General features: G+C 39.6%; 1 protein-coding gene across 4 annotated transcripts in view; it reads right to left on the bottom strand.

Moving 5' to 3' along the window:
• Positions 1–26756, bottom strand: part of LOC136429791 (Kv channel-interacting protein 4-like) — a 99533-nt gene that overhangs the window by 35984 nt on the left and 36793 nt on the right. The window contains exon 1 of one of the 4 annotated variants that reach the window (XM_066419764.1): positions 22009–22337. The exons of 2 other annotated variants lie outside the window; for them this stretch is intronic. In XM_066419764.1, coding sequence (XP_066275861.1) covers positions 22009–22084 — 76 coding nt within the window. In that variant the 5' untranslated portion in view covers positions 22085–22337. Of the gene's footprint in view, positions 1–1084; positions 1332–22008; positions 22338–26756 lie in introns of those variants that run through there. One more of the 4 variants, XM_066419765.1, reaches the window with a different exon arrangement.

The raw sequence follows: 26756 nt of genomic DNA, 5'->3' as shown, positions 1-26756 counted from the left end.
AAGTAGTTCCCTGAGATTGATATCTATGAAAAGGCAAGATCACAAGAGCATGAAAAATGTCCAATTAAAACATCTCATTCCGCAGTTCTTTCCTTTGGAAACAGATTTATATAAATTAAATCATATACAATATTCAAGGCCCTTGTAGTAGCTAGATTTCAGAGTACACATTACATAATATGTAGGGGGAAAATGACGATTTCTGGCTACCATTATGAAAAGTTGCTTGTATTTTAGTGACGCTGAAGAAGAGTGACGGATGTTTATCCAGTTGTTTGAATTGTCTTTATATGTTGCTCGTTATTGTAACTATTTCTAGAATGAAATTTCTCTCCATAGTATCCAATTACATGTTATCCAGGTTTGTAATTGAAACATGATATACCATTCCAACCATAAATATCAACGACACTATGATCTTAAGATTTTCTAAAATCGGCAACATAATCACGCGGAAGAAGAATTAATCATTTTACCAAATACGAATTAGATATACAATCATGACATGATGGTGTAATATATCAAACAAGAGCTGACATCTAAGCTGACACTAATAAATAATGAATTTATAAATCATAGCAAATTGTCAAGAACACAAGATATCAAACCCAGAAGTTGCACTGCACTACCATAAAAAGCCGCTAGGCAACCCAAAATCTAATCATTTCAAGTTCACAAGGAGATCTACCTACATACCAAGTATGAAGACAATCCATGCAGGCAATCTTGACTTATCATGTTGACAGATAGAAGGACACACACACGAACGCTGACGAAAACATAACCTTCTTAAGGTAAAGGTAATAAACAAGTTTACAAAAATACTAAAAGAATGTTGGGATTTAGACTTTAAGGCAGCTGCAAAACTCGTCAAACAGATGTGAGTGTAAACAGACCAGAATATCCCCCTGGCCAAAATACACCCACATGTACATTCTGACCTGGGGTACATGTACATTCTGGCCTGCTACACTGGAGGTCTTAAATTTAGTGTTCAGAACAATTCTTGAATGAATTGAAACCACAGAGCCTTTAACAAAGCTGTAATCATAGCATATATAATAAGAGCAAGAAATATAATTACCGTACAAGTCTGGACCGTCGAAATCCATCCTGAAATTCGGTTCTTAACTTAAGAATTCACCACAATGCTCCCACTCAGACTCTCAGCATTCAATATTTCACAGTGAGCTAATTCAAGCAAAACCACAAGTCGGTCTGGCAGACTATGATCGTATTTGCGGCTCGTGCAAAGGAAATGATGTGAGGGGAAACTTGGCACTGTGCACAAATTTGTGTATGCGATGATGTCGTGCTTAAAACCCGCACCTGCCAACTGATGAAAGGCACAAGTCATATTCAACAGACCGTACCATTCAGGCATTCTAAAAAGGGGTGGGCAAGGTGGGCTATCGCATTTTTTTTTGTCCTTCCTTCTTTTAAAAGGTCATCGGAAATCCTGCCAAGATTCTCACCTTACAATTCATTGCTGGACAGCTCAATTTACTTATTAATAATTCATAATATGAATATGAAGAGAAGCTCCCCATGGTCCTGAAATACGTTTGAAAGAAATATTTGTGTTATGACTACAAAGTGCAAGGTGTCTGAGCTAAACACAGCACGACGCGACGGAAGCAATTAAGAATTCAATCCGTCTACATCAGATTAGTGTGCACTATGATTCTAATGACTTAAGTGACCAAAATTAATAGCTTCACCCACTTTAAGGGGAAAAAGATAAAGGCATAGTAATTGTACATAATTGGCCAAACCTCAAGGGAGTACTGTAAAAATTGGAATGTTCATGGTGGTTTTATATTTGTGCAACAACTTCTCCACAAGAAATCGTTACACCACATGTGCCTTCCAATTGTAATATATTAACTTACTGCACTACAGAATTTTTCAAACAGCAAGTTTTGCCTTGAAAACCTCCTTTCCACAAACTACCATAAAATTGAGTCCCTTCAAAAATACTGAACTTACAGTATTCTGTCTGCATAATTATTTATAAATCCCAAAATGCACACAGATGACTTCCCTGTGTAAAAGGCAACACTATATATCATTTGAAATTAAACTGATAAGCTTATGCTATTAGGGGACACTGTTAATTTAAAAGTGCTTGTGCCTAATAAACAATGACAAAAATACACTCAGTTTACTTTCAAGTTTCAACCATAATAAATATTATTCAAAATTTGATGCAAAATATTTGTATTTGTATTTATTAACAATTGTATATCACCCTTCAAAAAAATACAATATATAAAAAAAAATATCACCCTTAAAGAAAATATAATTTAAAACAAGAGCTTTTAAAAAAAGCTGGCGTTTCGGCTACGTTTATAAGTGTGAATTGTCTTTTCCCTTTACTTGAAGTAAAATCTGCCAGAGGAAGTCACTCAAGGGCTGTTCAGTCTATAAGAAAAATTGTCATTTTGGGAAATGAGTACTGTTTTAATAGAGAAAGGCAGATTGGGGAAAGCAATTTTGAAGTTACGTCACTTAACTTAAGTGCTTTTGAAAAAGCTGGTCTTGGCCTACAACTTGTGCTTATTTGTAAAATGTATAATAGGCTCATTATAAAAGCTATCAATGTAATTATGTACATGGCACGCAATAAAACATAAAATTTGAAAAAGCACCATTGAATCATCAGCACTATGGTAATTAAGTGAAATAGAAGTTCATAACAGCTAAGGTTCTATCTAAAATGACTACCAAATGTCAAACAAATCAACAGCTACCTCATCCGTATTATTCTGGTTTCCGCATTTACAACATTTCTTCCTTATTTTCCTGGGTAATTTTGCTAAAATTCATGAAAATTCCCATAGTTTTGTGCCGAGGGGCGCCACTTTCCACGTCCGTGTTGTCTGAATGAAGTCGATACTGAACAATGGAGCATTTGCTACTGTAACAAAGAATCGCTGTTTTGCAAACAACATCAAGAGCCTCTGTTTACATCGGGGATAGAAGTTTAGTGGCGAGTGTTTTGCAAGAATCATCTTACCGCGCATAGGAGCGGCTGCACGGTATTTTCCATTACAATGAACAGAAAAATTCGAATGCCGGGTTTGGAATCTATGAAGTCCTGTTCATAAGACAAAGGCCTTGTATATATTAAATGAATATTTAAAAATAACAAATATAAAATATTTCTTTATTTATTAATGAAAAAAATGATATTCATAAATATGATATTGATAGATTAATATAATATCAATATATATTTTTGATATTCAATATCTAAAAAGGAAAAAAAAAATTCATGCACGGATACGAACCCGGATCTTCTGGGTCCGAAGTGCTTCGCGTTGCCAGATCGGCCAAGCTGCGGTACGTACTTACTTACTATGGACGTAATGCTATAACCTCACTATATGGTATCATTTATGCCGATTTTTGCTCGTTTTCTTGACGAAATCATTTTTTTTCTTCTGCAATCTTGTGGAATAGATGTAATATGGTCATTTTTCAGGATATCAAAGTCCGAAACCACAATGCAATGATATTTCCGAACAGTTGTAGCAGTTACATGCGGTCGCCGTCCTGTGTCACATGCAAATCTAGCGTGCCTGCCTTTTCGTGCTCTCTTGCCATATAAGGCAACGGCTATACAAGGATTTGAGAACGTATTGCCATATAAGGTCTTATTGTGTGCGACACAGTGTTGAACCAAGCTTCCCTGGTCCTTGCTTCCTTGCTTGAAGGTAAAAGCCAGGACAATGCGTTCCGGCGCGCATGCGCCGAAACGCAAAAAAATTATCACCCTTAAAAAAAACTATAATATGTAAAAAAATATATCACCCTTCTGATGTTAGTAAACATCGAACATCACAAATCATACTTCCAGTTCTTGATTCCTGCTCCCAGCTAATCTGTTTAATAGATTTTATCCATGATGTCACAGTGAACACGGCAGCTGATTCGGAGCCTTGCACCCAAGCTCATGAAAACAAGTGGTTTTGAAAGTAGCTGGCATCTTGCCCAGGTTTGTGTATGCAAAAGGTTTTCTCCGAAGATCTGCCAAAGAAAGTCACTCAAGCGCTGTCGAGTCTATGACATGCCATTTTGAAAAAGGGGTGTTTTTACAGAGAAAGGCAGATTGGACCAGAAAGCAATTTTGAAGTTGCCGTACTTATATACTGTCGCTTCAATATTACAGTGTATCACACGGTCCAGAACACCCGTATCAGGCCCAGGTATGACATAATACAGTATATAGCACGGTCATTCCTGCTTGTAATGTGTGAGTAAACAAACCAAAGAAACAATATTATCATCAACAAATTAATGGCCGTTCATAGTGAGGTCAAAGGCAAGAAACAATATGTTTGGCACAAGAACGGTTTTATTACCCATAACATAAGGCCACACAAAATTCTTTTAAATTTTAGCACAAGGACATCATTAAAACAGAAGGCTGGGGTGAAAACTTGCACCTGACCTTGTTCACTCCCTGAAACTGTGCGCGCGCACCAAAGTAAAAACTTTCCTCTGAGATTTTGTTTTCATGTTGATTTTACAATCTAGCATTTTTCTAAAAATTCCGTTAACCAAGAAATTCAATTGGTGTGGCCTAATAGTAGTAAACTATTTCTTCTTTACTTCAAAGTAATGATTCCGACGTTCTAATGTTCAGTTGTTGAGGCATTTGCTTTAGCATAGCATATCCTGCTATAATATGATTGAAAATATAAGCCACACATCTGAAAATTGCTATTTTTCATAGTATCAGATGTTGCATATGAAGACTTGCACACAGGTACTGCTAGGATGATGTGTTGATTCAAGTGGCGTCAAACTCTTTAATTGTCAATGATGTAACAATGCAAATTAGATTATAGTAGACTGAGGTGACACAAGTAGGTGATAACGATATTTGTTACAGAGACAGATTCTGGGAACTGGAACCAGAATTCTGGGAACTTCATTTTCCCCTATAGCTACCAGATGTGACATTAAGCCATTTGGGTTTAAGATAATTACTGAAATGTGGGAGGCAGGCCCAGATTGATCTGGAATTCCCAATAGAAACTGGAGGCTGTTCTTTGTAATCATGTTTGCTGACATTCAACTTTATTCTATGTGGTGCATCCAAAACTCTTTCTATATTTACAGTGTCACCTAATTTCTTTCATTGGGTGCATCAGTGCACCTATTTTCAAAAATGAATATCCAGCCCTGTTCACAAAGCAAAACTACCTAACACCAATCTGCCCTCCTATACACTTAGATGATGACTTACAGTAATGACCTGTCAAATAACCTGTCAGAGTGGTTATAATTGATAGCTTCGTCTACTTTAAGGCATTATGGCATACACCACCATATTAACCCAGCTTCTTTGTGCAGTGCATCATTGCAATGTTAGATTATGCACTACGCTGAGAGTTATTTTAGTTCTGCCCACATTTCACCGTTTTTGTATGGATTACACGTAGATGACAGTGAAGTTGTCAAGAAGGAGAGGTCGAAATTGGATGGCAAAATGATCCTGCTTTCCCGGCATAATTAATGTACATGTAAATGCTAAAATCCCCCTGAAATTGCTAAAGTAATGCTAAAATACCCCTGAAAATCTTCGCTAGCGAAGCCAAGCCATTAGAAGAAATGCTAAAAGAAGAGAAGAACTGATTTATCGTGTGGCTTCGTGTGGCGTAATGGATAGAACATTGTACTGTCAAACAAGGGGACTCGAGTTCGAACTGGGGCTGCCCCAGACATGTCTGGACATGCACCACGACGTTGTGCCCTTGGGAATGGCGCTTAACACGACTTTCCTCACTTCACTCAGGTGTGAATGAGCACCTACAATGTAGCTCATCTAGGGTAAGGGACATCCCTCGGATAGGACGTTGATTATAAATAAATGGAGGTCCCGTGTTTGGAGTCACACCTTGAGCACGTAAAAGAACCCACCACAGCTTTCGAAAATGAGTAGGGGCATGCCCCAGTGTGAGATGGTGCAAAACCTACAGTCCTATGACCGCACATGGGTTGGCCCTTAGTGATAGCCTCCGGCTAGCTGGGCAACCCTGGCATGTACATATTGAACAAATGAATAAATGAATAAACTGATTTACCAAAAAAAAGGACAAACAACATCAAAAGAAGATGACTACGTAATATACTATCCATATCTCAGCCTGTCCATCCACTCACTGGCAATCTGCCATCAAACATCAAAAGTCAGAAATTGAACATAACTGCAGTACTCCATATATCCACTAGATGGCATTTTTGTGACATGAAACAGTTAAAGCTGTTAAGCTGAAACTGTTTAAACAGACTTTTATTTCGTGCAATCTTAGACTCTATTGACAACTAGTTATATAATGAATGATAATGAAGAATTTTGAATTTGTAATCATTATGTTTTATCTTTTGTAAAGTCCTGATGAAATATGTAGGACATATTGTGTACAAAAGGCGAAATTCAGCACCTGTGCTGCGAGTTTTTTTTAATATTGAATAAACTATTTAAATTCTCTCTCTCATGAAACACAAATATCTGTTTGTGATACCTTTTGTTCTATCTTACACTTTGTAAAGTTTTTATACTGTCCTAAATCGTGATACGATTCTGTTTCATTTAGTTGTAGCGTAAGATGCACATTCAATCTGTATAAATTGCAGTACCCAATTTGAAAGCCAGGTGGTATTTCTGCACATTCAAGTGTTATATCAAACACACAATCCATTTGTTCCCATTTTGATTTTTCATACTCCTATAACAAGTGTTAAAAACATGAATTTATCTCCGCAGGGCTCGAAGTTAACTATGTCCCTATGTCCTGGCCGCGGGGCCACCAAAATTTGACCTGGGACAACTCAATAATCAATTCGGGACATATTTGGGACAATCAGGGCTCCTGAGTGCCACTGTGCTCCTCCCTTGTGAAACTGTATACTGGTCCCACACACTGTTTTTGGTGTGGTACTAGTCTTCTCAAAATCAATCATCATTTATCACTCAGCATAGTGAAAGGAAAGCCTGTCCCAGCTAGGTTGTGGCACATGTCTGCTCCCCTGACAGGGGGTCAGCAGAGGGATGGCCACACCTCATTTACTTGATTAAGGTTTGCCATGCAAGATTAGAAATCAAACATTTTCGGATTTATTCTACCTCCCCAAGAGCCACCGCATCAATGAAGTCTTTAAACTCTGCAGAATTATGCTTTTTCTTTTATAACCTATTAAAATACATTATTTCAGGTTGTTAACAATATTTCTGGTTGTTAACTTTGTTGAAACTTGTGTTTACTACTGAGTGTATATATCTTTGTATGTATTATATTTTTCAAATTTTATGCAATTTTCTATTTTACAATACACAATTTTGTATATAACTAAAAAAAAATATTCTAACACAGATTGGCTTGGGCTCAGGTCCTGCAGCGCTCGTGAGTGCGACTCGCATACAACATGTATGCGACCAGTTTTTTGAGAATGCGACTAGATTTAAAATCACGGTCGCACGGTGCGACAATAAAAAATTAAGACCTGCGCCAGGATAATGCCTGCAGAACTAAGCGGCAAGCTGAAAATATTTAGGTATTCCAACGCTACCGCGAATATCGTCGGTGAATTTTCTATCATGTTCCCACACCCGCGGTACAAAAACTATCCGTTCCTAGTGGCAAAGTTACCCATAGAAATAAAGGGTATAAGTTTCTCTCCTTTGTGGTGTATTTGTTTGATTTGTAAAATGTTTCAAACGGCAAAACTTTGTCGATGAAAGTGAGCGCTCGCCGGACGCTCGCTGTTTTCAATGGCGGCCATGATGTTTATGAAAAATAGACCGCAGCAGAATAAAAGCCCTGTTTCCTGTGGTCATATTTATACCTGTTCGAGCGATGATTTTTATGATCAAAAATTGATGAATCAATTCAAGCGGAGTTTTATTTTTAAAAAATATCAAATTTTCCTTTTGTCACCGGTATCATTTCAAAGCTCATTACCTGCCCGTTGTTATGTTGCTACGTTCATTCTGCTGCTGTCTATACTGCACAGCGGCGAATCACAAAGCTTTCTCCATGCGGTCGGCCTGTCATTGGATGGCTGCGCCGCGCGGTCCTGACGCGCGAAATTTGAACTGCGCGTTTCAAAGGAACCGAAGATATTTGACTGGTTCGGCACAAACAGATCATTTTTGATACTATTGAGCAAGAATTTTAACGATATTAAAGTATTTTGGATTATTTGTAGACAGAGGGTGAGGGTAAAAGGAAAAGAAATGCCTGTAAAAATGTTGAACTTGATGCCAGCAGTGAAGTTTCACATTATGGAATGTGACTTTATTTGTTTTGGTCATGAACCCAATAGATAAGTTTTAGAGTTATCTATTTATTTATCATTCAAGGTTATGTGAATCATTACTTGCCTTGTTCCAAGTAAAAAATACCATTGTGTATTTTTCAACTTGTTGAACTTGAGGCACCGTGGCCCCCGGATAGGGGCCAGCCGGGGAACCTATGCTGAATTTTTCTAAAAATCCATCGTACTAGTATCAGTATGTAGGAAGGTACATGTATTGAATGAATTGAATTGCCAATTGTTCTGCACCATCAATGTAGGCTTTTATCTTTTATGATCTATTCAAATACTTTATTCCCGGTTGTTAACATTGATTAATAGTAGTACTGTATTACTTGGTACTGTATAGCCAAGACTTTTGCTTGTTCTTCCAACTTTTTGTAGTGGTGCTCCTAGATTTTTGCTGGTGCTCCTAACTTTTTTGAGTTAGGAGCACAGTGCTCCTAGGCCTAAAAGTTAGTCTGGAGCCCTCTCCTGACTTGAGTATAGGTCCAAACCTGAACATGAACCTCTGGAACTGAATGCAGACCCGACACTAAGTTCATATCTTTGGCCCTGGTTGGGACACTTCAGGACACTTTCGGGACAGTTGAAATCCACTTTTGGGACAATGTTGGGACAGTAGGGGAAAAAGTTAATTTCGAGGCCTGAGTCTCCATTCTGTTTCCTTCAGTTACATGTCATATCATATCAAAAATAACTGCAATACTCCATGTATCCACTAGATGGCGTTTCTGCACAAGTGTTGCATGGAACATGGCTCAGCCGCTACCATTCTGCTTTATCTCACACTTAGAACAAGTGTTCTACATCTGAATCATGAATCGACTCCTTTTCATTCATTTTCATAACGTAAGATTGACATAATTGCAGTACTTGATTTACAAGTCAGGTGGCATTTGTTTTATATTATCTCTTCTTATCTTTAAAAAAATAAGGTTAAATCGATTGTTTTCTTGAATTGAACAAATACAACTTAGCAAATGCAACTTCGTGCCTCCCATGAGGACAGGAGCCACGGGACTAAAACTCAGAAACTCCAGTGCAATAAGTGTTCCAAAAGCCTGTACTAAGACTAGTAAGAGGCTCAGTAATTCCTTTCTCCACTGTGCAATACGGCTGTATAATAAGGCAAAAGTATAGATTTTAACTGCGCAATTTTTTCGTAATGTTTTAGATTAATCATATCGCTATATTAGTGGACTGCAAGTCATCATGTTTTATGTGGTTGTGATGCATAGACTATGTAATAAGGACGTAATTCAGGTGTGTTTGCCTGCGAGTTCCTTACCGAATGAAATCATTTCAATCTAGTCAACCCTAAGTCAGGCAACCACCTGGAATACCCGACCAAATCACAAGAAACATCGAAAAAGTACTTATGTCTAGTCCCATTCAATTTACATACATGTAGTTAGAACCCTCTGCTGACAAACTGTTTAACCCAACCAGCAACCCCTTTTTCTGGTCCCTAGGGGGCGGGGCGTTCACACCCCAGTCAACAACCTAAAATTGGTTGACAGCGGCACTCAGCCCAGCAGCGGCCATCTCCAGGTGCTAGCCGGGTAACAATCTTAAGCAGACTTAGGGGTGTTTTACCAGTCCCAGTCCGACTAAGCCATGGCCTTTTCCTGTCACTCTATCTTTCTAACGTTATATTCCGTGATTGTAACTTAGTATCACAAGTCCTTACATAAGCCTGTTACCATATACTTGTACCGATCATTCAGCCAACCAACTAGTCTGGATCTGGAGCAACCACTCTCCCTCAGAAACCACTTATGCTCAGCCCGTCGAGAGTGGTTGCTGAGACAAGGTTTAACTGAACAAGTATTTGATCTACACTCAAATGCTCCCTCGTACACTAAAAACAAGATTAACATACCTGGATTGTGAATCAGAATTGGGAGGAGGCCACCAACATTACAGGTAGAGTTGGATGGTTGTGTAGTTCAACATTTGATGACAGATGACCAGTCAACACGTTGGAGTTGATATGAAAAGAAGAAGACACTTGGTAAGAATATCAGGAACGTCTCAGGAACAAAGTAGCATTTAGGCCACACCAATTTAATTTCTTGGTTAACGGAATTTAAAAAAAATGCTAGACTGGAAAATCAACATGTAAACAGAATCTCAGAGGAAAGTTTGTACTTTGGTGCACACAGTTTCACGGAGTAAACAGGGTCAGGTGCAAGTTTTCACCCCAGCCTTCTGATTTCATGATGTCCTTGTGCTAAAATAAAAATAAAAATCTGTTAACCAAGAAATTAAATTGGTGTGGCCTTAGGCCACAGCATTCAATTTCTTGGTTCTTTTATTGGTGGAAAATTAGGGAATGGGCAGGCAAAATAGAAAGATAAACGGGCATCCTGTGATAGACGTAAATGCTGCCACAGGAGCCGCAAAGTCAATATAGCTGTTGAGCAAAACATTTCAACTTCCAATACAATGACCAATGGCAAAATAGTTACATGCAAGCAGCAAATGCAAGAGCCAAGAAATCAAATTGGTGTGGCCCTGCTGGATGACCTATGCATGTGAATTGATTCTAAGAAAAAAAAATCAATCAAACTGTTACATATGCTTGACAGCAAAGCAGTGATTTTTGTACCATGTCGACGTGCATTTGTGGAGAGAGGACAATCACTATCATCTCGACTGGGAAACGATCTATTTCCTTTGACATATAATATCGATTTGCACTTTCTTTTTATTACAACTGACATCTGACTTACAATTGAGGCAATTATGTTTCATAATGTATACTTGTGCAGAAGGCAGGGCAATGACCCCCTGGGAAGGTCAATGACCCCCTGGGAAGGTCAATGACCCCTTGGGGCGGGCAATGACCCCTTGGGGAGGGCAATGACACCCTGTATTGCATTCATCACTGTTGAAAACCACTAGGTATACCTGACTCAGGTCTGACAGAGGTCTGAGTGAGAGAACTAACAAATGCCAATGCTGAATAAAAGTGTCCATCTGGGTCATACAATCCTTGTCTGTCAAGTCGAGAGGGGGAATACAGACTGAGTCATGTTTGGGACTGCATTACAGTTACTGCAATGCCTCCTTGTGGCAAGGAGTGGAACAGCACATTGTATCCTGGTGAAGGCAGTTAAAAGCAACTGAACCATCGACTAAGAAATTGTGGTTGTGTAACAAGAAACACTATTTGTAAATGGCCATGCCAAGTGGTTACCATTTACAAGTCAAAAACAAAATGCCAGAAATAAAATGACCAGTAGACATCAATCCTGGAGAAAAGGAATCAAGCCACGTTGCTTTATGTGAAATCTTGACTGACAATAACCAACCCTTCAGCACCAAGGAAAGGGACATACATGTTGTATTGTGCAAGTCGTCATTGTAATGCAAGACAATACATCGTTGGACATATGGTACTGTACCGATATAAATCTACACCAAGTCTATGCTTATTTTGTGACTGATCTCCTGACCGCATAGCCTCATGCAACACCATACATGACCAAAGTGACACCTTGGAACAGCGTTACTAATATGCGACAGATCATTCAGGAGGGCCTGGAGTTTTGATAGCAAGGCCAAGGGAGTTTGGTGGTAGGAACCTAGTTATATTCTTTGAACAAAGATGCTGACAAGTTTTAAACAGCTTATCAATGTTTCTGTCATTATTGAAGAAGTTCAAAAGAACAGATGTTGATTTGTAAAATTGTTTAGGTACAGGTACAGGTCTGGACCTGAACCTAATCCTCTGTACCCGTACCTATACCAGTACCTGATGTTACGTTTAGGTACGTAGCATCACTAAACACCTAGTATGTCATCATATGCACGCATATGATTGATCACTCTCAATTTTCACTTTAATACCCCCATAAATGAATTGGTAATTACATCGCTGGATTAGGCCACAACAATTGATTTCTTGGTTAATAGAATTTTTGAAAAAATGCTAGATTGAAAAATCAACATGAAAGTAGAATTTCAGTGGAAAGTCTGTACTTTGGTGCACGCAGTTTCAGGGAGTGAACAGGGTCAGGTGCAAGTTTTCACCCCAGCTTTCCGTTTTAATGATGTGCTACATGTAGTGCTAAAATTTAAAAAAAGATCCGTTAACCAAGAAATCAAATTGGTGTGGCCTTACCCCCAAATATGAATTGGTAATTACATTGCTGGATTACCGTCACTATCCACATATCATCCCGACAAGATGGCTGTCTCTTGCTCGAGAGATGAAGGTTATGACATTTACTAAATAGTCTAAATTGCGTCGCGTCGTGTGGCGTAATGGTTAGAGTGCTTGGCTCAGAACCAAGAGGTCCCAGGTTCCATTCTCCGACACTGATGTTGTGCCCTTGGGAAAGGCACCTAACATGACTCTCCTCACTTCACTAAGGAGAAAATGAGTACCTAACTTCAGGTACGAACGTCTCTCAGATAGGATGTTAAATGGAGGCCCAGTGACAGCCACATCTCGAGCATGTTAAAGATCACGACACAATTATTGAAAAGAGTAGGGGTCCAGAGCTTATGATACATGATATATAAAAAGTGTCTCTAAATATATGTGTTCTTCTTTTCATCAGATACATTGGTCTGCAACTTGTATAAACACTGGCTGCAATTCATTTGAACTCCATAGAGCACCATTTCAAAGAGGGTTGCGAAAAACGATACACAGACAGAATCTTTTTTTCATCTTTGAATATTTTGTAGATTGTACCATATTCGTTTTTGGTATTCTCTTGTGCACCCTTTTATAATTTTGTTACCACATTGAAGGCGGTTGGCTCGAGTCTATAGCTTTAGAAACCCCCATGGGGCAATTACTGTGTTCTGCTACCAACTACTGACACTAAAGCCACTTACCATTTATCTATTTATTGGTTCAGCATGTACATGCCAGGGTTGCCCAACTAGCCGGAGGCTATTACTAAGGGCGAACCCATGTGCGGCCATAGGACTGTAGGTTTTGGACCATCTCACACCGGGGCATGCTCCTACTCTTTTACAAAAGGTGTGGTGGGTTCCTTTACGTGTGCGAGGTGTGGTTCTCCCCAAACACGGGACCTCAATTTAACGTCCTATCCGATGGACGTCCCTAACCCTTAGATGAGCTAGGTACTCATTTACACCTGAGTGTCTGGGGGCAGCCCGGGTTCAAACTCGGGTCCCCTTGTTTGAAGGTCGAATGTTCTATCCATTACGCCGCACGACGCTACACTTACCATTGAGAGTTAAGAATGAATTTACAATGATTTATGATTACCATATTTTGCATGTGCGAAGCACTTTGTTACATACTTATATCTTGAGTCTTTGAGACATTAATCCTTCAAGAAGTAAAAAAACCTGGCTTAAGAAAAATGCACTCAAACGCAAGTCAAATCATCCCTTCTTTTAAACTCCATACAACCCAACAACTATCATACCTACGGCTTCAAAAGCTTTACCAAATACTAGATGAATCCATCTTTTCCTGAGCCTGCAAAGAAGGAATGAGAGCTTACTCCCTTTCCTCGCCTGAAAAGTGGCGATAACAGCAACAGAAATGTATAAAGATTTCACTGCATTATGATTTTCGTTTGGACCTTTTGATCAAAGACACCCAACAATCTATTAGAACAGGATAAGCTTCTGATAAGTAGTGAGTCTCTAACTGTTACAGTCACTGTAGATCATTTTGCAAGGATTAATGCGCAGCAGACCGCAGGGCTGTCTACAGCTTCTAATTTTTTTCTGTCCCACTCATTGTCTGGCAGCCAATGTGTTGAGTTTTCCTTCTTAGATTCATCATTTTAAGCTACATTTTCATCAATTTCATGTCATAAAGTTCAGATTTTGGGACGAACAAGGTAAAATTTATTCCGTCCCAACAAGCAAATCACCGTCCTGGGACGGAGGGACGGGTCCTGGAGACAGCCCTGGCAGACGGTCTATCAAGGGAATTAGTTGACACAACGACAAAATAAAGTCATGAAATTTTTGTAAATTATACATGCTCCATCCTAAGGCCACACCAATTTAATTTCTTGGTTAGGCCACACCAACTTAATTTTATGGATGACATCCGCGCGCGCATTGATTTTCGCCTGTTCTCCAAAAAAAAAAAAAAAAATCACCTCCGAAGAAACTTGTAGACTCATATTGCCGCAAAGGGGCAGCATTGAGCCGGCTTGTCGTAATACACTATATACACTCACATTGTCCAACACAACTGGTATGTATGTGACTCGTTGCGATTGAAGTGGGCGCCGCCCCTCATGAGCCCAGTAGTATATTGTTCATGATATGACAATACTTGCTCTGACTGAAGGCGTGATGTTGTGTACACAGCCGAACACATTTTTTTCTTTGAACGGCCAAATGTTACATATGGGTCTTTAAACCAGGCATCATCCATGTTAAAGGCACTGTAATATTAGCCTGGGTGCCATCCTATTTCTACCGGGGCTCCTACACTCGCTTCCCTAAAAAAAATTTAGGGAAGCGAGTGTAGGAGCCCCGGTAGAAATAGGATGGCACCCAGGCTACTTTAATATGAGCTAATGCCAACAAATAAAGACTTGTTTGTTTGTTACACTGTGTTCTGTGGTTTAATTGGCAATACCAGCTATTTAGTCCTCCGGTTTATCTTTTTCTTTTTTTTGCTAGATTTTTCTTTTTTTCGCCCTCGCGCATTAGTTTTGGGGACTCCAGAGGATGTCATCCATGAAATTAAGTTGGTGTGGCCTTAACAGAATTTGAAAAAAAAAATGCTAGATGGGAAAATCAACATGAAAACAGAATCTCAGAGGAAAGTTTGTACTTTGGTGCACACAATTTCAGGGAGTGAACAAGGTCAGGTGCAAGTTTTCACCCCAGCCTTCTTCAGTTTTCATGCTTTTTTTGCTATAAATTTTTTTAAAAAATCTGTTGACCAAGAAATTAAATTGGTGTAGCCTTACAACTCAGCCCAGGAATAAACTTGTACCCGGGCCAGTGGGAACAAACTTGAACATACAAACACCATGACGAATAAACGAAACAGACCAAAACAATACCTCCATTTTTACGTAGGTAAAAAATGAGACCAAAATGATGACCGCACACAAGACACTGAGACAATCTTATGGAACACCTGGGCCCCACATGGCCAAGATCAGCTCGTGACAGAGTGATCGGAAGCCGGCTAAGGGAGGGGTTCCTCCTTCACAAATGAATTCTCATCCCAAGAAAAGGACACCTGAAAAGTTATGGATAACATTATAATGCAGCCTACATACTACCCATGTAGTTAATGGTTACACAGACTTGCTGCAAGTTGTATGAAACTGTGAGGACAAGTATTATATGCATTGTCATTACCACTGACTGCACAGCATCAAAAAAATGTTATAACTAAGAACAAACTTTAAACTACTTGTTGAATGTATGCTTTTCAGTACTATGGGCTGCACCATATCCATGCTCTATTATAAGGCCACACCAATTTAATTTCTTGGTTAATGGAATTTAAAAAAATGCTAGACTGGAAAATCAACATGAAAACAAAATCACAGAGGAAAGTTTGTACTTAGGTGCACACAGCTTCAGGGAGTGAACAGGGTCAGGCGCAAGTTTCTACCCCAGCCTTCTGTTTTGATGATGTCCTTGTGCTAAAACGTTACCAAACAAATTCGTTAACCAAGGAATTAAATTGGTGTGACCGAAGCATAGATCGCACTTCTTATGTGTATGGTTTTCAGCACCATGGACTGCATTGAAAGCATGGTTTTCATTCTTCACAATGGACTCAAGTACTTGTAAGTATCATTTTCAGCACCATGGACTACACCATTTCCATGTTCTATTATTACCAAGGATCCCACTTCTATAAGGCCACACCAATTCAATTTCTTGGTTAACAGATTTTTTTTAAATTCTAGCACAAGGGCATCATTAAAACAGAAAGCTGGGGTGAAAACTTGCACCTGACCCTGAAACTGTGTGCACCAAAGTACAAACTTTCCTCTGAGATTTTGCTTTCATGTTGATTTTCCAATCTAGCATTTTTTAAAAATTCTGTTAACCAAGAACTTAAATTGGTGTGGCCTAAGCATGGTTTCCAGCACTATGGACTGCACTGTATGCATTTTTGGTAGAAATTACTATATATGAACCAAGCTTATCATATGCATGGTTTTTTTAGTACCACGGACTGCAATGCATGCATGGTTTTATTTACCACTACAGACCAAACTACTTCAATGTATTAAGTTAAGTTTAAGTTAAAATCCTCCCACACCATAAGGTGTATAGGGCTGTGCCCATCCCCGTTTCATAGCCCTGGAACCACACTGTGGTGCAATCACTGCAGCAGGGGGCTAGTCCACTGGCAGTGGAGTGTGTTTAACTTACATACTGTTTCAGAAGTATGTACAATTTTTTTAAGTCTTTGGTATGACTCGATGCACCTCTTGTCCATAGGTGTCCTACCCAGGAGTTGAACTCAGGCTTTCTGGTTCCAAGTAATCAAAACCAGATGTGGTAAGTAACAGAAGCACAGACCACTACACCACAGAGACACCCCACTTGAATGTATATATGGTTTTGATTACAGGGTACCAAACTTTTTCCCCACATGATTTTCACTGCTTTCCTGCTGAAGCCCCAAAACCGACAAATCAAATCGATGTGGCCCAACCGAATCACCCCAGGTGCCAGACAGTCCATAATGGATTGCCTAATCCTGATCATGTCTGCCACATGGAGTACAGTGATCTAACACAGATCTGCATAGCCACTAAAAACACAGCCCTTGGGGCATGGCTGTCTCCAGCTTTACATTTTTTTCCGTCCCACTCATTGTTTGAGAGCCGATTTTTTAATTTTCATTGTTGAATTTGTTTTTTTTAAGCTTGAAAATATACATTTTCATCAGTTCTATCTCATGAAATTGATATTTTGGGGATGGAATGGGTTGAATTTTGTTCTGGGATGGAATGGGTTGAATTTAGTTCAAACAATACTATCACAATGCATAGCGACGTCCATCATGTAAAAATATGACATCGTTGTGATATGAGAACTCACTGAAAATCGTGGCCGGGGTTTTTGTAGGCTCGCAAAACAAAGAGAATCATCATACGGCAAGTTTTTGCATGGTTGAAGTTACTCGCAAATGTGTTAGATAGTGTTAATAAATGTTACTGCCAAAAATATTTCAGCATATTTTTCATTTCCATATTTTGGGCCCTTAATATTGCTTTGGTTGCCTTTAAGGTCTATCAAAAAAGGGAAATGAAAAATGGTGGCCTGAAACACCATCCATTGCTTTGCATTCATTCAACAGGTCCTCCCCATAGGCGACTGATGGCTATTTCCAGCGACGTAATCAATCTATCCGACCTCAAAGAACTTCTAAGATGCATCTCAAAAGCATGTTAGATGAGTATCAGGTCACTAGGCATCCTTCCGTGTTGTGAGTTAATGACTATGCTTTGTACATGGTGTTTGGCGGAGTGCCAAAAGTGACTTTGTAGCCAAATCCTAGAACGGCAGTACTGGTCATGTATGTAGCTGGTAGGCTTTTAGCTAGGATTTATAGACAAGGGGTCCAAAAATGATGGTGGGGGTGGGGGATGCTGTGATGCGGGGGTTAGGTGTGCTCTAGACTTATCATACTTTCACGAGCATTTATATTTCCTGTTCTTATCATACTTTAAGCAGACCATTTTAAGACTTATTCATAAAAACTGCTTGTTCCTTCTCTGTCTCCCAATGGGCTCTATGGATTAACAATTTCCTGGCATGTCAATCAGTTTTCATGCTGTCCCAGTGTCTGGTAGGACTAAAAAAGCATCAGTGACACTGTAACACAGTAACATGTGTCTGTAATTATGTACCAGGGTATCCTCTGTGTGTCCAGCTGGAAAAGAGGGCGTCCAATTTCCTTGTTATTTTAGTATCATGCGTCCAATTGACGCATGGACGCATGCCTAGCTAGAAGCCTGTTAGCTGGTAACATCTACTAACATAATTCCACCAGGGTAAATAATTCCACCAGCCTGAAAAGATACGTCCAAACAGATCTCCAACTCAACGTCCTCCAGTATAAAAACTATAAATTATATGCACTCCTGCATATCTAAACTATGCATACATGTACCTGGGTGAGATCTCTCAAACACACTGTTTTTCACAGTGGCAGATTTATGCAAACCGGCGGATTAATGTTTTTAAAAATTTATCATACTCTTATGCCTCATAAGTTTTCATTGATTTTGTAACGTAAAATGTGGTTTTGTTCTAACTGGTGCAAATCACAAACATTGATGAATATAATCACACTAATAGATAGTACTCTATCCGAAGCGACCCATTGCGAAACTCCATTAGAAGGTTAAGGTATGGGCAAAAAGTCCGGAGTGTCGCCGGATGGGTCACTGAACGGTCTCGTGACAAAAAAAAAAACGAGGGCGGGTGGGTGGGTGCTAGCTTCGCCGAACTTCCTTTACCTTACCCCACAAGGCTCATTCACTGCGCCCACCTAAGTTACTCGACTTATTCGAACGGATACGACTTATTCTGACGACGGTACAAATAAGATCCCTCCTCAGCGCCTGGAACTAGCCAGCTCGACCTCCAAACAGGCTAGGAACGAAAACCAATCACCCCTGAGACCCCCCCGAGCCCCCCCCGGCCTACGAGTCTCTCCTTCTCTAATGCTCCCCGTCCCCCGCCGATTGACCACACCGTCGTAGCTCGACAAGACAGAGAATACGCGTTCTGAAGCTTAAATACGGTTCTGTGGACAGGTGATAGAGTACAGGTGGTTAGTGAGGTCACGTGGGCTGCTTCCGACCAGGTGTCGCCTCTTAATGACGCGAAACCCGGTCAGAAGCGCCCAAGTGTCTCACTTTGAATAGTATTTGAAATTGTTGAATTTCATGATTCAGACTAAGGTAAAATTTTCCATGGCCCTCCTTCCTGGTCAATACAGATTTTTCCATGACGTTTCAATTGATTTACATGTGAACTCTGAGAACAGCTTGTAAGAGTGGGGACTTATTGAGTTGAAACATTGTCTTTAAAAATATAGAAATCAGACCATAGATGAGACTTTCTTTCTAAAAGATTTTCCATGAGAATGTGCACTGTTATTTCCAGTAAAATGTTTTGCGAGGACAACTGCGGTGACCTACTAAGTTCACCTTGGCCTGACCTCCGTATAATGACTAGCAATCAACCGCCTTGAGGGGAGAATGACTGCAACGGCTGCTTTTAGGCGACGCCAGGTTAACTTCTCGGTTCTCAGATCCGGAAACCAAGAAGGCAGCACAACAAAAATAGCGCATGTAATAACTACTGTAAATGCAGAAATGTTTGTCGGGTGGTTTTATTTTCCCGTTTTTTGGGTGAAGTCTTTCTGAAGGTTATATCCTGGCAGGATAACATCCCAGAGTGTACCTCCCTTGCCTGGCCAAAAGGCAAGAAACAGACGAGCCTGGAGACAGATGTCCATCTTCCTTGCTACCTTGTCCCCCCAACGACCCGGAGGTCAAGGGACTAGGTAGGTAGGTAGTAAAACCACGGTGAAAAGCCATTTCATTGTGTGACTGTAGCGCTACTATTGCTTCAAACACAAGCTCAAAACCTGCGTGAACACTCCATTTGCTATCTGCCGCGAAATTAAATCCCTGCAAACATTTCTCCATTTACAGTAACCTTTTTTTTAGATCAGACAAACAGTTCAATTTCATCGAAAATAATATGTAAGTACTAAAAAAGGTGCATGTAATAACTAATCTCTTTTCTTCTTTTAGGCCACACCAATTTGATTTCTTGGTAAACAGAATTTTTGAAAAAACGCTAGATTGAAAAATCAACATGAAAACAGAATCTCAGAGGAAAGTTTTTACTTTGGTGCACACAGTTTCAGGGAGTGAACAGGGTCAGGTGTAAGTTTTCACCCCAGCTTTCTGTTTTAATGATGTCCTCGTGCTAAAATTTAAAAAAATCTGTTAACCAAGAAATTGAATTGGTGTGGCCTTAAATCAGAAAAAAATGAAGCTGTGAATCCAACAAGCAAGAAATGTGTGGTCTTAGAATTGTAGTTGCCAGCCTTTGGGTGAAATGATTTGTGGCTCTGCTTGATGTACTTATCACTGTAAATCACATCAACTTCAAGAGAAGGAAGGACAGGAAGATATGTAGGCAGGCTTAAGGGTGGGAAAGAGACTTACTATAACAGTTAGAGATGTGGGTGGATTTTAGTCCAATTGGGCCCCGGGGAATGTATTGTAAGTTCAAGAAAAGGACAGGAGATGCCATCACGAATTGAAATAGTCTTTTTTTCAGAATATTGACTAATATTAAATCATTATATATCATAGCCACACCAATTGTGGTTTCTGGATACCCTGTTATTTCTAATTTGAAAAAGAATATCAAGGTATTTGATAGGCGGGTAGGTATGAGGAAAACAGACTTTAAGGTCAAGTTCCAGGTCCTGTACTATAATCTAATATTATCAAACCTGGACCATAATTAACCTTTGATACGAGTGTCCAAACCGGTCCATACTTTTGGCCCGGGCTTCCCTAAGTTTGAAACAAACGATTCGAACTCGCTTCCACTCTGCCGCTGTCAAAAATTCGAAAACCTGACATATATTGGAATCAATGTTGTTACAATCTTCTTGTTCGAGGACACAAGACTCTCTCAACTTCTGGCGCATTTCGCATTGAAATATATATTTTTTCAGGTGGGTATGACATAAGTAAAATACAGCACCGTTTATTCCTCATCACTCGCTGTCGGGCCGGTACCTCAGGACGTATGGAATACACCATTTTGTATTCTAAATGTACCTGTATACCCAAAATTGTATACAGGTAATTGTGTATTTGTATACAATTATGTATTGTATTGTAATGTAATGTGTAAAATTGTATTGTATACAATATAGTTGTATACAATTGTTTCCAGTTATATCTTAACTGGAAAGGACTGAAGAAAACTGACTGTGGCTGCAGGATGTTTCGACTACTGCAGCAGCAGAACAGAGTGGACTACTAAACCGAAAATACAGGCCCACTTAATTTTTGTTGCAATGTCATAGGCCAGTAGCTGCTGTTAGATACATGCACATGATTGTATACAACCCAGAAGCAATTAGTTTGAATGTGTCTGAGCTGTCTGACTGACTGCCGTTTCAGACACAGAGTGCTTACAGAATCAGGGCATGTCTGACTGAGCTTTATCTAATGTTGACGCTAAAGCCGCCATGAGTAATTCGCGATGTCACCCCATTTAAGAAAACAATGCTAATAAGGCCACACCAATTTATTTTCTTGGTTAACGGAATAAAAAAAGAATTCAAAAAAATGCTAGATTGGAAAAATAACATGAAAACAGAATCTCAGAGGAATGTTTTTATTTTGGTGCACACAGTATCATATCAGGGAGCGAACAGGGTCAGGTGCAAGTTTTCATGATTTTTTGTTGTTGCTAAAATTAAAAATGAAAATCTATTAACCAATGAAGATATTTAATTGGTGTGGCCCATTGACTCTTTTGTTGCATATCTAAATTCTGATAATTATTATTACCAATTATCAACACGGTGGACACACTATGCATAATAACACTTCTACATTAATTTGTATACAGCAATGTGACAACAAGCTTAAGCATCATCATCGACACGGCTTTGAGTTAAAGAATTACCTTGCGGATTGTCAAGCCGAAAATGGCCGACCAGCCATCGGCTTAGCGTCCACCTCTTCTTACAGCAGCTGTACATCCCAACTGTTGTTGTTTTCAAATAACGGCTCCGAAAAGTAGATCTCTCTCTGTCACACACACACACAGAAACAGTGAGTGTTTGGAAGCCTCTCTAATCTGTAAACAGCTTTTACGGGTTTATGTCCGTCCAGCCACATGTACAGTTGACACTCAGCTGTAAGTAGTTGATGCTCCAAACACCCGGGACGCGAAAACGGATGAACTTTGAGCGAGGAAAACGTCCAGATTAGCGCACACCTGTGCTTCGCGAAAAATATATCCTCGGGGGACCGCTCGTCGAGCAATGACCCAGAATCCTGCTCCCAGCAAAGTCTCATGGGAGCAATTACCACGACAACGACAACATTTGATGCCTGTCTAATGGAGGAGTCTCTTTGGTTGCCATGGCGATGGCAGAGAGTCAATGGTGAGGTGGGAATGGGGACGGCTTGTGATTGGTTGAGCCAGGTGCAACTCTGACCAATCAGGACTGGAGACAATTAATCTAATAGCAGCTTAGCACTGTGTAAATAGTAAGAGGGATACAAAAATTGGTTTGACCTTTTAGTTTGAAAAGGAAAGCACTTCCAGAGTACGTAGGATCTAATTTTAGACAATATCATAGCAAAGAGGATTGAAAGGAGCTCATATGAATCTAAATTTATCATTTCAAGTGCCAATTGGAACACACCATTGTTGAAATATGACAGATCAAGGTCAGTTTACTTATTTTTCTCTTGGACATAAAGCCTGTTTGATTTATTGTTATTGAGCCAACAGGTGGTAACATTTACTATAATTACAAAACATAATTCTACCAGGGTACATAATTCCGCCACCCTGAAAAGATACAGCAACAGATCTCCAACCCAACGTCCGCCAGTATAATTCATTGCTGTGAATAGTTTCATCAGGTTGGTAAGTCACTGAATGAAAAAGACTATTTTTACACAACCAAGAGATTTATTCCACCGACATTTCAATGACCATATGTCACCTTCTTTAAGACAGTGCTGCATTACTATGTGAACCAGTCAGAATTGCCTTGAAGGTGACAGATGGTCACTGAAACGTCGGTGTAATAAATCTCTTGGTTGTGCAAGAAGAGTATTTTTTATTCAGTTACTGTATAATTCATTCCAGTATATCTTAACTGTGCATACCTGGGTGCTGCACTAGAGATCTCTCAAACCCACTGTTTTTCAAAGTGGCAGATAAATGTGAATGGAGGATATAGTTAGCATGAAAGTTGGTACTAGTCATTACATACTTTATTAACAATTGTTTGCAAATTTGCAAATAACGTTCTTCAGATCAGTAATACCCAGTACACGTGATACAGTGGTCTCATACATTTCTCAATGCTGCTTTTTCGTAATTTTGTCTGACAGGTGAGACTGGAAGGATTGCAAAGTAGTCTGGGTAAGGGATGAAGTCTGCCATCTCTGATTGCCTAATGTAGACCATATTTGATTGAACCCATCTTAGGCCACACCAATTTGATTTCTTGGTTAACAGATTTCATCATCATCATCATGTCGGGCGGGTTGCCCGGACTAAGTCAGCCCTCTTCCTCCATTCGCTACGGTCCGCCATTAACAGATTTATAAAATGATAATTTTAGCACGAGGACATCATTAAAACAGAAAGCTGGGGTGAAAACTTGCTCCTGACCCTGTTCACTCCCTGAAACTGTGTGCACCAAAGTACAAACTTTCCTCTGAGATTCTGTTTTCCTGTTGATTTTCCAATCTAGTATTTTTTCACAAATTCCGATAAACAAGAAATCAAATTGGTGTGGCCTTAACCAAGAAATTAAATTGATGTGGCCTTATGTAGGATTAATAGTCCCTTTGAGAAATCATATAATCAATTAATGCCCTCATGATTATACACATGATTTATTATACCTGTCATATCATGTTTCCTACAAATGTTGGTTATGATATACAGTCAAACCTGCCCAAGGCGACCACCCGGCGGACCGAGCAAAATCGGTCGCGATGGACAGGTGGTCGCCATGAAGAGGATTCCACTCACATGTTTCCAGGGCGAGGTTTTCAAATACAGTACGTAAATGGATGGAAAATAATGTGAATTTAGACAGCATGACCCCCACCAGGTTCAATTCTCATTGACAGAAAGATCCTACAAAAATTACATTTTCCGTTATCGTTGTAATAATTGTATACCGCTACATCGTGTACAAATTTTCGTCATAATTTTGCGTACAAAACAATGGTTGCCACCCCGATGATCTCGCAGCGCCTTCCCGCATTCACACGTTACATTAATAGTACACACGCACATCATCGAAGTTTGAAGGCCTAAGACATATCCCTAGAAAACACCTGCTGGCCCCAGCCTTTTTTGGGGCGCCGACCGCTGGATAAAAGGGTCAAAAAGTTTTCGATCTGACAACGAAAGATGAAAGGGAACGGTGTGATTTCGTCGCGCCGCGCCGCCAAGCTCTGTGCGACCGCATCGAAAGGTAAGACAGTGCAGTAGAACGCACAGCGTCCAATAAAGGTTTGTGAGATTCATGGAAATTAAAAGAAAATAAGAATATTAATTTTCATCAATAACTAGAGTATTCGTAAACGTTCATCACAAAAGCATCGCGTTTTAGGAAGGTCAGCGGTACGCCAAATCCGGGCCGCACCATATCCAAGATGGCGTCGGGACCAAGGAACAACATTTCTCGCCCGATGTTTTGCCCGCCGCGAAGTCATTTTTCGGCGGAATTTAGTAAGACACAGACACAGTTTTGTTGAAAATACAAGAAATAGATCGTAATTTCTGTGAAATCTGACTTTTTGACGCCATGCACTACTTATTCGTTTTTAAAATTGAGTTCAAACCGAACTGAGTTTGCGGTAAACTATCAGAAATAAGATAGGCACAACAACATCACAAACATTTGTCTTTACAATGTTTATAAGGGGAACGTTTTATTAAAACACTTCATGGAGGAATCGATGCTATAACATTGCTATTCCATATATTTTTGTCCTTATTTTTGTCCTTCAAAGCCTTGAAAACATTTCCTTGAAATCCGACAGCAAAATGATCCGATGTCACCACAAGCTTGAAAATTAGGCGGCCGCCATGGGCAGGGACTGTGCTCTGTGCGGTCCTAATTCGTGGCGGTTGCGGTCGCGTTGGACAGTTGGTCGCCTTGGGCAGGCAGCTTAATGCTTGTGCCTATGGGGAAAATTTTCGGGACCGAGAAAAAGCGGTCGCCATGGCCAGGTGGTCGCGTTGAAAAGGTGGTCGCCTAGGCAGGTTTGACTGTATTCACAGTTACAGTTAACAGATAAGCAGGGCATGGTAAAGCAAGGCATATACTGCATATATGATATTGTATCTTACAGTTTATTCTATCACTTCGTAAACACACACTTTTATATATTTGTATAATGAAAATTTATAGTTGACTACTAAACGTTATATCCCTCTACAGTAAATAGACTATATCTGTAACGTTATCATTATATAATCAGACCAAGTAAAACAGTTTGTAGTAACTGTTGCAGTTTGCTTGTATCTAATTGGTATTCTGAGTGCTGACTATATACAATGTATATTTTATGGAAAAGGTGTTAAATAATACCTGCAAAGCATTAATATAATATGTTTAATACAAAATCTGATGTTGGCACTGGTAGGAAATTAAATTAAAAGGTCCCAGTGTGAGAGGACTCTGCGAAAAAAATTAAACGTTTTCTTCAAATATCTGACCCCATGGTTCTGCTGTTTTATTCTAATCTGTTCTGCAATATAATTCATTATCTATTTTGGGAGATTTCTACAATTCTAAACACTTTGTGGTTTGTTTTTTCAAATTTCTTCCATTAAATGACGAAATGAGCCATTATATCCAAGCCAACAATCCCTCATCCCACAATGCTGTTCGCTCGACCCATAGTTTACAAATATACTACATGCTCCCAAAGGTTGCACCGCTCATCGCCTGATGAGTCATGTAGACATGCATGAGGCCTTTCACATTAATTTTGTAATTACAGCACAGCTGGAGCAACCGATCATAATTGAGTCGGAGAGGTTGTCAGGTGAATCATGTCCGATATGACTGTGACATGTCACCGGGCGTTATCACATAACAGGCTCCACATAATCATCACATATATTTCATCCATTTTTGTCAGAATGAATTTGCTGTGATTCGTCACAAAACTCGGAAGTAATAATATTAGGTCAACTATAGTGGCCTGTTTGCTTGTCAATTTGTGTCACATAACCTGCAAATCTCATTGAAGATTAGCACACCAGTTGCCTATAGTAAAGGCCCTGTCACACATGTGCGTATATTCAAGTGCGTATGAGGTGCGCATTAACAATTTTTAGGTTTAAGTAAAGTTTGCAGGGAAGAAGTTGTTTTCTGCATTGACCCACCATTGTGCAGCCTAGTTATCAAACCAAGGAAATGACTTCTTGAGCTGAAAATTTAATCTTGATCAAAATCATGTTAATATGCAACCCATGCGGAATTGAATATATACGCACAAGTGTGACAGGGGCTTAAGATCAAACAAGGATGGACCCCTTGTCTTATCAATAAGTGTGGTGGGTCCTTTCATGTGCTCATGACAAAAAATGCTGCAATCCATTAGACTGTTACAATTATTATAATAACAACAAACATGTATGACTCTGATTCAACTTCACAA

The sequence above is a fragment of the Branchiostoma lanceolatum genome, chromosome 3, assembly GCF_035083965.1.
Source record: "Branchiostoma lanceolatum isolate klBraLanc5 chromosome 3, klBraLanc5.hap2, whole genome shotgun sequence".
Taxonomy (NCBI): Eukaryota; Metazoa; Chordata; class Leptocardii; order Amphioxiformes; family Branchiostomatidae; genus Branchiostoma; species Branchiostoma lanceolatum.
Note: the sequence above shows the minus strand (reverse complement) of the source record. Positions and strands in the feature narration are given on the sequence as shown.